The sequence below is a fragment of the Akebia trifoliata genome, chromosome 4 (assembly GCF_017979445.1).
Source record: "Akebia trifoliata isolate Shusen 1 chromosome 4, ASM1797944v1, whole genome shotgun sequence".
Classification (NCBI taxonomy): Eukaryota; Viridiplantae; Streptophyta; class Magnoliopsida; order Ranunculales; family Lardizabalaceae; genus Akebia; species Akebia trifoliata.
The window spans coordinates 8919050-8932379 of NC_141378.1; the positions used below are offsets into that span (position 1 = coordinate 8919050).

General features: G+C 33.8%; 1 protein-coding gene across 2 annotated transcripts; it reads left to right on the plus strand.

Moving 5' to 3' along the window:
- Window positions 1-3803: 3803 nt before the first annotated feature.
- EMB2444 (RNA-binding (RRM/RBD/RNP motifs) family protein) lies at window positions 3804-11764 on the plus strand. 2 transcript variants are annotated; one of them, XR_015177532.1, is made up of 10 exons: window positions 3804-3964; window positions 5398-5446; window positions 8402-8490; window positions 8651-8707; window positions 9125-9187; window positions 9265-9330; window positions 10015-10101; window positions 10425-10518; window positions 10723-11322; window positions 11511-11764. XR_015177532.1 is itself a non-coding variant. In XM_086439190.1 (9 exons), the coding sequence occupies exons 1-9, from the start codon at window positions 3860-3862 to the stop codon at window positions 11253-11255; spliced, it is 1143 nt and encodes a 380-aa protein (XP_086295316.1). In that variant the 5' UTR covers window positions 3804-3859; the 3' UTR covers window positions 11256-11446. The 2 variants fall into 2 exon arrangements, 1 of the variants encoding a protein (XP_086295316.1); XM_086439190.1 differs by lacking the exon at window positions 11511-11764 and having other exon boundaries at window positions 10723-11446.
- The last annotated feature ends 1566 nt before the right edge of the window (window positions 11765-13330 follow it).

The following is a 13330-nucleotide window of genomic DNA, read 5'->3' on the forward strand; positions in this document are numbered from 1 at the left end:
GAACTATGGAAGTGTGTGGGAACAATGGATTAGAGCTACAACTCGGGCAGGTCGGGGATCAACCCACACCCTTGCCCAACCTGACCTCGAACATGAAATACTCAAATCCAAACCATAGTTAAGTCGGATTGATTTGGTTATTGCATTCCTAATTATACTAGATGATTTAGTATTGATAAGAATTTATATAAAGATAAGTGGTATGTAAATAATTGAAAATTTATAATTATATTTTTAAAAAAATGTATTTCAAAAGTTTATATACATAAAATTATAAGTAAATTTAAAGAGAGAAGATAAATAGTGTTTGTTTGTGTTATTTTTCAGTGCTTATTGCTGAAAAAAAAAAAAAATTTAGCATTTTTTGTTAAAATAACGCGTTTGTTTACTCTATATTTTCAGTACTTATTGCTGAAAATAAGTGAAAAAAATTCAGCACTATTTTGATGCTGAAAAAAGTGCTAAAGCAGTAAACACTTCGTTTTTTTCGATACGGACAAGTATGTCATTCGTTTTTTTAGCATGGACAAATATGCCCTTATTCTTAAAACGATATTACCTCTTATATCATATAGATAAGTATATAAGCATCCCACAAATTAATAAACCCACACCATAACTAAATTATTTTATCTTATATGGGTTAAATTTTTTGGAATGAGTTGATTTTTGGTGAGGATGACCTCCTCGTTAGTATACAAGCACCCCACAAATTAATAAATCCACACCATGACTAAATTATTTTATTTTATATGGGTTAAAAGTTTTAGAATAAATTGATTTTTGATGAGAATGATCTCTATAATGAGGAGATCATCCTCACCAAAAATCAGCACATCCTGAAACTTCTAACCCTATCAAAACAAGTTCAAGAATCGTAAATCGTCCTTTTTTTTTAAATTATTTTTGACGAGTTAAAATTTTCAAAATTGACTGATTTTTTGTGATGATGATCTCTAGATTATAGAGACCATCTTCACTAAAAATTTACTCATTCCGAAAACTTTAACCCATATAAAACAAAAAAAATTGGCTATGGTGTGAGTTGCCTTTATTAATTCATAGAGTGCTTTTATAATTACACATCCTTTATTTCCATCGAAATTATTCATAAAAAAATAAGTTATTCTAATGTTGATTTCAAATTTTGGTGATTTGTATGACATTATTATTTTTAATTTGAAATTTACGAACTTTTTTAAATAGAAATTATTATTTATAATTGAATATTTGAGTATTATTTATTGTTTAAAAATGAATTGTATTTTAATTTTATAAGAAATAATATATATATATATATATTTTTTATAAGAAATGGGCATTTGAAACATACAAACAATGTATAATATGATTGTAATAGTAACAAAGACAATTTTTCAACTTCAACAATGTGTAATAAACATGATTCAGCATCTAAACAAATAATTTTTTTAGCACTTAAATTTAGCGCTTATAAGTTTCAGCACTTAATGTTATTCAACACTTATTTTTTTTTCAGTTTAACAAACAACACCTAACTAAAATAATTAATTTTTATTAATAATTATAATATTCAAGAAATATTATATATATATATATATATTTTAAAAATTGTAATATAATTATTGTATGACAATATAGAATTACATTTAAAATAAAATAATTATTTATCTTATGAAATAATCACACAATAGTTTTGATGTATAGATCAACATTAACATACATATTAAAAAATGAATTATGAGAGTGAAAAAAAATCAAGACGAAGGAATATTTTTAAATTATAATTGTATTAAGTTTGGATTCGGGTTTAGGCTAATCAAGTTAACTATACTTATACCCACACACATACACCAAATTGAGTTTGGCATATATTTTTTTCTTGCCTTGACCCGAGGCCAAACCCAAACTATCTATGCCCAAACCTGACCAAAGGTCGAGTTCAACCCAGCGGATTTGAGTTTTGCCCGCCCAAGTTACAAGTATACCATTGATCTTTTCATCAAGTTACAAGTAAAAAAGTATCTATGGTTCCCATGCAATTCCCGAATGTGCCATATGGGGTACAATCCCGAGGTCACTCCAGCACAACTCTTTTAAAAAATGGCCGAAAAGATTAGTTTATTGAAAATATGTACCAAAAGATCCTCTCATAGATAATTTGGACTCTCAAAGACCCATCAAAGCATTATTTTACATAATCCCCGACCTACCCTTTTGACAACACCTTTAAAACTCTATAGATCGTGTGTTGATTGGCCCTTCCACATTTGAATGATTATTTGAGGTACCCATATATTTTAAAATTAGTTAAAAATCCCTTGACCTTAGTCTTCTCTTATAGATTAAGGAAAAATGATCTAATGGCAAAAGAGCCTTTAGTTTTTATGATGCAACGATGATAATGATGGGATGATCATCATCATCCAACTGATTTGGAACATGTAGGTAGACCGATGTAAAATCTAAAATAGTTAGACCACATCAAATCGTATCAACTTGAAAATTCAAAGTGGACTCAAATGAGTCAAATAAAATTATATTAGTTTTATAAAAATTAAAAAATATTTTTAACATTTAAAATATATATTTTCTTCACAAAAATTATTATAGATAACCAAATAACTAGATAAAAAATTTGACATTATTAAGTGCATTTTCGACTTGACTCGGCAAGTTGATTCTATCGCGTTTGGGCCCAAGTCACTACAAATCTAATCGAGTTGACTTGAACAACTAAGTTCTATAGATCACTATCAATTCGATTAGACTTTGTAATGATTCGGCACCAATCTCAGTGGAACCAAAGTTCCAAATTAACTTAATTGAGTAACTTAAAAAATGTATTGAGTAACTTAAAAAACTTAACTAAGTTATTTGGTTATATAAAATAATTTTCGTGGAAAACAAAAAATATTTTTTTACGTATTATAAGTTTTTTAAAATATTCATAATATTAATATAATTTTATTCAACTTACAAGTTTCGAAGTTAATTCAATTTAATGGAGATTTGAATTAAGTTTTAAAATAATGTTTAAAATATTTAATAGATTTAATATATGTTTAAAGGATTCTAAATATTTTAGATCTTACATCAGTCTATGCATTGAAAATCAGTCCGATCAATCATCTATGAGAGTTAGATGACAAGTTTTGTGAAGAAAAATAATGAATTTGGGGTCATTTATATAATAATTATTTAGTTTATAATAGAAGACTAGGGTCAAGGGGCATGTCATCAATTTTATAAAAATACGATTTTCTTATACATTAAATTGTTGTTATAAGGGTAGTTAAGGTATTTTAATTAAAAAATACTGCATGGGGTCTTTTTAGATTAACACTTCATGATTTGTATCCACATGAGTCCGATTTTTTTTTTTACGAAGATACTATTTAGTACACGTTTTCAAATAATAAGCCTTTACGGTAAGAGTCGGGGGGCGGGGACACAAGGTGACAAAATGATGTGGTGTCCTGCACATTACCGTAAATGCTTTTCTGCAAGATACGAGTAAAAAGAATCTACGGTTATGTGTGCGCCACCACATCAGTTTTTTTTTTCACCTTTGTGATATATCATTGCAGCGTTTTCCTTACGGTAATTGTCCCAAAATATATTTTTTTGGTATAAGTCGTGCTGGAGTTACCTCATTTCGCATTTTCCTCAAGTGGATGTGTTCACGAACCATAGATGTTTTTCACCGAGATACGAGGGGAAAGAATCTATGGGTCTTTGCACCTCCACGTCAGAAAAGTGCGAAATGAGGGTTGTTCTCGATCGGAGCAACTCAAAATCCATAACCAAACATCTTCCCCCCCCCCCTCCTTCCACAAAGTAATTGATAGTAGAGAAGTCGAGGAGAAGAGAAGAAAGCATGACGACTCGAATCGCTCCGGGCGTAGGAGCAAATCTGCTTGGCCAACACTCGGCAGAGAGGAACCAAGACGCCACTGCTTATGTTGGCAATCTCGATCCTCAGGTTTCTTTTTCTTTCACTGTCTTTCGTGTTCTAGGGTTCTTGTTCCTGCTCTGAAACTAGGGTTTTGACGAGAAAAAAAAAACAGAGATTTGTATTGTAAACTAGATTTTCTTTTTCTTTTCTTTATAAATCAATCAGTTACTATGAGTCAGAGGAATGGATTCTTTCTGATGGGCAAACTGTTGAGTACCATTTTCTGTCTACTTATTGTGGCTAATAAAAGACAGCAGGTTCAATTCGAGGAGAACCTAAACCTCCAAAATATTTTCCAATAAGTATGAAAGAGACAACTACTCCTTCATTCTCATATTGGAAATAAATACAGGACACTAGAACAACTGCTTACAATCATGGAAAGGACCCATGTTCTCAATAACTAACAACTCCAGAACATGACTCTACAACTCCTAACACATCCTAAAACAGTTATAACTTCTACGAATCCTACCAATACACTTTACTGGTTAAATAACTACCTACTAACTACTACTATTCCAGAATACCAACAACACACACATCACAAACACATGTCATCAATCTTGATTATCAGGTTTGGTATCTTTTCGAGTTCTAGGGTTCTTGTTCTTACTCTGAAACTAGTATTTTAAAAACAAGAGTGAAAAAAAAAATTGAGATTAATTTCTTTTTCTATAAAATTACCCAGTTTCTTAGAAATCGAGCGAATAAAGTGATTCCTTTAGTTTAACCCATCAACCTATGTGTCCTGATTGCTCACATTTATCCTTATGGTTGTCTATGGTACACTCTTGTTCTTGTGAACCAAACTTCTCAAGTTTCATTATATATATATATATATATATACGATCTTGTATGGAGAGTGAATGTTGGGAAATTCGTATATTATGCTCATGTAAATGGTCATTTTTTGTTGTTATTTTGTCTAATGTAAAAAAGGGTTTCAATTCAATTTATCGTTGTCTATTGTTGTCGTGTTACATTTGATTTGATACAATCAGTCGAGAAGTTTTAGAACCCTTACCTAATTTAAGAAAAATGTACTGTTGGGATGAAGGTCTGAGCTGTCATCAATGCCCCCCACCCCACCAACTCCCCCCAAGATAATCACGGATTTTTCAAGAAACCAAGCACATAAATAAATAGTGAGAGAAGAAATAAAGAGACTTTTTTTACGAGGTTTGTCACCTAAATCGGTGACTACTTCCTTGTAGCCAATCCACTAGAATAATCATTGTTAACATTGGGCTTTGATTACCCAAAATCCTCTCCTCTTTCCAAAATCCTCCCGCTTTGCTTATATTTGATCACCTTAATGGGTTGATGAAATAGGTTTGATGTCCTGTCCACAGGTCATGCCTGTGGTGGATTTGACATCAGCTTGATGTATCTAGTAATGATTTGGCATCACCTTGATGTATCTAGTAATGAATAAGTTTCTCTGTGTTGTTATGTAGGTTACAGAGGAGTTACTATGGGAGTTGTTTGTCCAAGCAGGTCCTGTTGGTATGTTCTGATTTCTATTATTATGAATTGTTCTTCTTAATTCCTACACCTTGTTTGAATAGCAAAGTTATATCTTTTAAATCGGCTTTCCTGGAAACATCACTATTATAGTTGACATTTTATTGAGACGTACACAAACCAGATGTTTTCTCCAATTATTTACTTTTCTTATGCCACCAATCATTGATCAAACATCGACATGCTAGGACTTGCTCTACCAATGATATATTTTTTTTCCTGGTTTGATTTATATTGTTGTCTTTTTTCCTTTTGATTACTGGTTCCCCAACGTTGCATTTCTATTTTGCTAGAAAATTTATGACAATAGTCCAGTGTATTAATTGGTTTCTTTCTCTCTAGTTATTTAAAACTACATTAAAAAATTGCAATTTGTTTTTCTATATGGTGTTTGATGTCTGATTACTGGATCTTCTTTTGTCTCAGTTATTTAAGGGCTTTGTTTCCATTTAAGTAACTCACAATTGTTTAAATTCTGCCTAACCTTGTAGCTGATTATTTCCAATTATGTGGTTAATGAAAGCTTTTATTTTTGGATCCAAATCAAAGTGGGGAGTATGCTTGACAGCTTACTTTTTTGTTTGACCAGTATTTGAAAAATCACTTTTTGGTGTGCCCTAAGTTGATATCATTTAGAAATAATCAGAGAATTGTGAAAAAGCTAGGGATGTCCCTGAAGACTTTGACAACTGTTTTGATCTTTTGGTTTCTATATGAATGATTAGTTGCACTCAAGGAAGGACATGCCATTGATCTTCTTGTGATTAAACAATGAGTCAAATAGTGAGGGTCGTTTTTGTTGGATTTTTAGGTTAAAGATTTTTAATTTGACCTTTTGAGCTTGGAGTGGTAGGATCACTCAATCTCAGGGACACATAAGGGGGGTCAGTGGGTGGGTGAATGGATTCACAATGATATCCAATTTTTTGGGCAATGAGGATTCAAGGAAAATGTTTTTGGATGTTGCAAGAGGAAATTCTTGGTCGTTAGGAGATATTTAATCGGTTAGGTAGATGTGTTTTTTGTGAAGAGTGAAGAAGAAGACAATGTTCTTTAAGTGTTCTTGTGCTAGGAGGTTCAATAGAAAGCGAGTGGGCAAAAGTATCGGGAATGGGCCCATGTTGGTTTCTTATTTGGCATAGGCATCTAGGACTCTTTGGGAGAGGCAAGAGTATTTCGAAGATGCTTAATTAAGTTTTATCAATGGTATCTTCCTATATTGGGCTCCTACCCATATTCCCCATAGGGAGGGTAGGTGGATTAGGTTGTATGGGGCGCCTTTTACACTTGTGTTGCTGGTTGGGGTCCAACTTGCGAGTTCCATGTGGGGGACTCACCGGGCTTGATGATGCAACAATAAAGTCAAAAAGTTGGAATGGGCCCATGTTTGTTTCATGAAATGGGTTTGTTGCATCTCCATTTTTTTTTTCTTCCGGATTGGTAAGCCTGTTTTTAACGAGTTCAGTAGCTTGGTGCTGGTGGGATTTGAACCCAGGTCTCTAGCATCATCACCCAAAGATTTTACCATCTCCATCAATGTAGGAGACTGCGTCACCAACAAATTATGTTCTAAAGACCAGGAAATGGTCGGAAAGAGTAGTAGCTTTTGGGTCATGTATTTTGTTCTTCTGTTTCTTTCTGGTCATCTTGATCTCCTTTCCTTCTCTTTATATCTATAAAAAAAAAAAATCGAGGTAATGGTAGGTGCATGATACTGAACGAGGGGTGAAATAAAGGAGGAGAATATGAAGTATATTTTTAGGTTGGATGATCTTTTCGACTGAAAAGCCAATCAAGTATTCCATCCAAGAAGGAACCTGGATTTTTCTATACTATGGATCCGATTTCCACCATTGTCACGGGGAAGAAAGTGGATGCGTTTTAGTTGGGGCCATCATGGGCAATAATAACTTGGCCAGTGGCAGTCTAGTGGACAAACAAATGAAGGATTTAAATGGTTTGATTGTGTGTAAGGGAAGGAATTGTGATTCAATTTTAACATTTATAGGGAATTTCTCCCCCAAGGCATCGAACATCCTTACATTTTTTTTTAAGAATCCGAGTTGCTTGATCCCCTGATCGACCTTCCCTTCCCACAATACATGCATGCATACTCTCACACACAAAATAAAGTGGAAGAGAAAGAATCTGAGGCAGATGATATTGGCCAAACAGGTCCTTGGGCATTCTCTCTTTCCTTTCAGCTTTTCTTTTAAAACTTTATTTCTTTTTCTCTCTCTTTCATATTAAAAATAGAACTTGGTTGGTTTTTATCTAACTTGATGCTCTTGAATGTGTCTATTTTTCCAATTTAAAAGGCAAGAGTATGATTGTAGTTTGGTGCAAAATTAGTTACTTATCCATGAATAAATGTTATTGTGAAATAGGGATCAGACATGGTTATTTGCTTTCATCCAGAGCACATCTATATTGGATAGATATATTGTATATATAATTTTTTGAGTCATGTCTTAAATGGCAACCTTCTTCCAGTTGTAATGTGTATATTCAACCGTGTATGCAAGATTTATGGGGTTGATTCCCGGAAAGTCTATAAGTAGTGAATGAGAATAATCTGTTTTTATTGAATGAGCGTAATAGATTGAGTAAGGAGGCCGATCCAATGTATCATGAAATGCGGTTGGGAATATATTTTTCTTTTTGATTGGTAGTTGTGGATATTTTTTTTTATGTGAACTGGCTGCATTTTGGAATTTCGTGTTTGGGATTGTACCCACCTTTTGCCATTTCAAGAATGAGTATGAGCTTGCTCTAGCTATTCCAGAATACTTTCTTTTAAGTAATACAAGAATGTGTTTTCTCAGTTAGTAATCCCATCTTATTTTACAGTTTATGTTCCAGAAGCTAGAATTATTGAGTATGAGTTTGTTTACTTTTTCAATGTTTGTTTCATACCGTTTATTTAACCTGTTTCAGTGAATGTTTATGTTCCGAAAGATAGAGTGACAAATCTCCATCAAGGATATGGGTTTGTGGAATTCCGCAGTGAAGAGGATGCAGACTATGTACGTATTGCCTGCAGTTTGATGTTTTGTTCTACATATCATGTGCATTTGTTTGCATTTGAATATCATGATATTTAACCACAGGTGTTGAGATGTTTTTCACCTTGTTTCAATGATTTTTCTCTATTTTAATTTACATCATTTTTTTTTTATAATGCAGGCAATCAAGATTCTCAACATGATCAAACTTTTTGGGAAGCCAATACGTGTAAATAAGGTGAGGATGAGTGTATTATTCTAGTCCATTCTTACCCATGTTTCTATATGCTTTTTATACTGCCTAGGAATTTTATATTCTGTTCAAAGTCACCAGTGTGAGATTCAAAGGGAGCACATGTAGCCTTCTAAAATCCTTCCTGAAATAATTTGGTTTTCTGAGTTGCCCCATCCATACTTGATAGTGTTACTTATGTTTTCTTTTATACATCATTCTCAATATGCTGTGGTTGTCTGAAGACTGTTTATACTGGATTGGTTGTCTTAACATGCATTCCATTGTTGCTTGCTATCACTTTTTCATGCTTTGAAATACTTCTAGTCCATGAATCATGAATGCTAGCTTTTCCGAAAAATGTTCACCATATGACCTGGCAATATTTCTAATAATCATTTAATGCTCCCCTTGCTATTCCAGGCTACCCAAGACAAGAAGAGCCTGGACGTTGGAGCAAACCTTTTTGTTGGAAATCTTGACCCTGTAAGTGTTAAACTTCATCAATATTCTTTCCATACAATTGTCTACAGTTTTGAAATTAACATGTTATTCTATTGCAGGATGTGGACGAAAAACTGTTGTACGACACTTTTAGTGCGTTTGGACTCATCGTCACAAACCCTAAGGTTTCTCTTTGGGATTCTTTTCATTTGCATTGCTATTTTTTGTTAAAGTCTAAATGGGGTCCTTTTGTCATAACTTTTAAGTACTCAATGGAATCTTCTTCTGTAATTTTGGTAGCATGTGCGGTTAGACTACGCCCAGTGCATGTTGGGATAACCGTAAACTTGATTTCCATTGGTTCACCATTTGGTAAAAGACTTATCTTGAAAACTTCATGTTAGTTCAATTACAACCTGAAGCCTCTTTTACATTACTAGATCTGTAGGTTTCATGAAATTCAGCTTAATCAACTCCATGCAGTGCTTTCTAGTCATCATGATACCAAACAATAGGAATGCAGCCGGGTATCATTATTACCTTAGGGGCTTGGCTTGACCTACTTAATTGGATAGGTTAGGTTTTGCATCGGGACGGATTGAATACTTTGGAGACTTTGCCATGTATTCTCTCATCATCAAGTTAAGATGTCATTGGTAGGCTGGATAAGATCATTTAATTTGGTGGATAATATTTTGGTCCAGGCGATGCCATGGCTGCCCGCCCATGTGCATGGGAACAAATAGGGACCATAGGCCTTCTTTTTAAAGTTTCTATCAACAAGTTGGTCTTGTTGATTTGTTGACCTCTAATGATTTCATATTTGGGGAATTAATCTACTCTGATGATTTATTTTGGTTTGGTTTCAGATAATGAGAGATCCTGAGACTGGGAATTCTCGTGGTTTTGGCTTCATTAGTTATGATTCTTTCGAGACATCTGATGCAGCTATTGAGGTATATCTTGAGTCTGAGTCAACTCAAAACTCAGTTGAGTGCATTGATTTACTTCATTTTTTTCAGTTGCTTTCCTTCCCTTCCCTCTTTTTTTTATTGGTGCTCTAGTCATGACCCTCATGTTTGGCATTGTGCTAAATCCAGGTTTCTAGAGCACTTTTTGAGTACATACTGGTTTTTATTGCATTTTAGAAACAATGAGCCACCTATTCAACTCAACCATGATCTTGTGACTTGTCTGAATTTACGTCGACTTAGTGTGATTGATCATCATGTTAGTTATCTATATTCACTGAGTCGTTTTTTTTCCCTTGTTTTTGCAGGCCATGAATGGGCAGTATCTCTGCAATCGTCAAATTACCGTTTCCTATGCATACAAGAAAGACACCAAAGGGGAGCGGCACGGTACTCCAGCAGGTAATTCCCACTTTTTTTACTTCTTAACATCTAAATTTAGGATTTCATTCTCCAGGTTGACGAGTGTCCATCGTTTCTGCCATACTGATTTCATTATATATAATGGATGCAACTTTTCCTTTTTTGATATTGCCTGATGCAAGTCTTAGTTTAGATATTGTGTTTTTATACAACATTTCTCATATCCAATCTAATAAAATGCAGAGAGAGTCTTGGCTGCAAGCAATCCGAGTGCGCAGAAAAACAGGCCTCACACTCTCTTTGCAAGTGGACCGCCTACACTTGGCAACGGTCCTCAGGCCAACAGTTCAATGGGTGCACCCATGCCTCTCCGACCCTTTGCAAATGGTCCTGCTCCTCCCAATCAAATTCCATCACTTCACCAACCAATCCCGCAGAGTGGAGTCTTCCCACCTCCTATGCAGCTGGGTGCGCCGCCATCTTGGCCAGGTCAGATGCAGCAACAGAATGGACCACACGTCATGCCACCGCCACCACTTCAGCAGTTTCGACAACCTCCACCTAATATGCCACCACCTCCACCACAAGGAATGCAAATTCATTCAAGGCCTCTGCCTCCTCCAATGGGAATGGCAGCACCACCACCTGTTTGGCGACCACCACCACCCCCTCAACAAATGGCTGGGAGGCCCTTCCCTCCACCACCTATGATGTCCATGCCACCACCTCCACCACCCAATGCTCTACCTCCGCCGCCTCCATCGTCGACCAGTTGAGACTGATGAAAATCTATTTGGAACTACCGGGAAATCTATTATGCACTTATCGTACAGTTTTGAAGAGGTGAGCAAGTGTTTACTTTCCATTTCATCTTCTTGTATTTCTTGGTTAGGTTACTGATTGTAATATGATAAACTCATGTTTCTTTTGGCTAACATGAAAAATGCATTTTAAGACTCATTTTATATTTCCAGCGTCCCCATTGAATGATTTTAACAATCCTGTTGGTTCCATTCTTTCTGAATGACCAGAGATATAAGCACGTCAAGATCGGCTGATTGTAAATGATTGGATGATCTGGGTCTATAGCGAATATGTTCGCAATCGAACTGCTCCAACAAACCAACTTTAATTAGGTGTAATGCATTGATCCTTTTTGTTTGTCTAACAAATATTTGTGGTAGAGGCCAGTATTTTGTCCTTATAAGAAGTTAAGTTTTACTATGAAACATGACTAAAACTTGTTTTTCACACATATATCCAATCTACAATATGAAGGCATTTTTCTACTTATGATCATCATGGAAACCTTATTACAAACATCTCGAGTGAACTAATTTTGATTATTCATTTAATTCCATCTCAACTTGTATCTGCTAAACGTGTTTCACCAACTGACTGTTTAGTGACTAAATTATTTAATGGGCACTTGACATGTTGAGAATTCTTTATAGGTCAAGAGATGGCTATTTTTCTTTAATTTTGCATATCATTCCTTGGTTCATACCAGAATTAGTGAGATTGATAGTTTCCCTTTTTCTTCAACAAAATAACATAATAATAATTCCATTCTTAAAATTCAGTAAGTAATCTTCAATTTTGAAATTATAAATAATTTCATGTCAGTTACTTTCATTAATTGTCACACTTAATGTTACATTTGCTAATCTTGGCCTTAGGGTGTTATTTTGGTAGATATTAGGCATGTCTTATCCGAAAACCTTACTGAAGGAAATAAAGGATCAATATTCATTATAGGAGGTGGTGTGGTGAAATTTTTGCACCAGACTGCTAAAATAAACATTATGAAGGGTGGAGATTTTTTTGGGGTGATTTAGACAGACAAAGTTGTGGTAAATATTTGTAATACCTCTTGTGTTTCCAAACTGATGACAAACCCCTGACTGCAGGCTTTTCTAATAGACTAATAGAAATATTATTTAAATATAAATAATATATGGAAATCATAGCTTTTTTGGGTAGCCTCAGAAGAAATAGAAAATCTACTTAAATAGCTTTGACCACGCTAGGATTATTTCTTAAATTCATATGATACTAGAATCATAGGTGTTAAAGAAAAAAAACAGCATGGGAACTAAAATAATATTAAATATAACATAGGCTGATTTAGACATACCCCCTACATTTTTTTTTGAATATTAAAAGTACCCCTCTATGTTTTGATATTGATGACATGCATCCCTTGATCTTAATCTTCTAAATAGATTAAGGGAAAAAGAGTCAAATGCCCTTACTTTCAACCTTTTGTCAAAAATTCAGATTTTTCTTCTTATAACTAATTATCTTCGAGTTTATATCTACTCAACTTAATCTTCAATTCATCTTTTTTTGTTTTTTTTTTTTTATACGTATAACTAATCCTTTACATAAAATCTTAAATTTTTCTATCAAATTTTTTTATTATTTTCAAATTTTAAAAATCTTATTTGTTTTTTCTTCTCAAAACGAATCATTTTCAAGTTCTTTTAACCTATTTTAGACTTTTTCAATTTAAAATTTCATTATATTTTATTTTACCTTAAAAAAAATATATCTTGCGTTCATATCTGGAGGTTGAAGACTTGAAAAAGCTATAGTTGATGAGGTTCAAATATTTTTATCCAAAGAGGTTGAAGATGATTGGTGTTAGAAAAAAATTTGGGATTTTAACTAAAGGTTGAAGATGAGGACATTTGAGTGTCTTTTTCTCTTAGTTTATTTAGAAACTAACATGATGTTTTTGCATGTCATCAATGTCAAAACATAATAAGGGTATCTCTAATATTTAGTAAAACGTAGGGGGTATGTATAAAATCACCCTATAATTATAAAATAACCGAGTTTCCCAGTC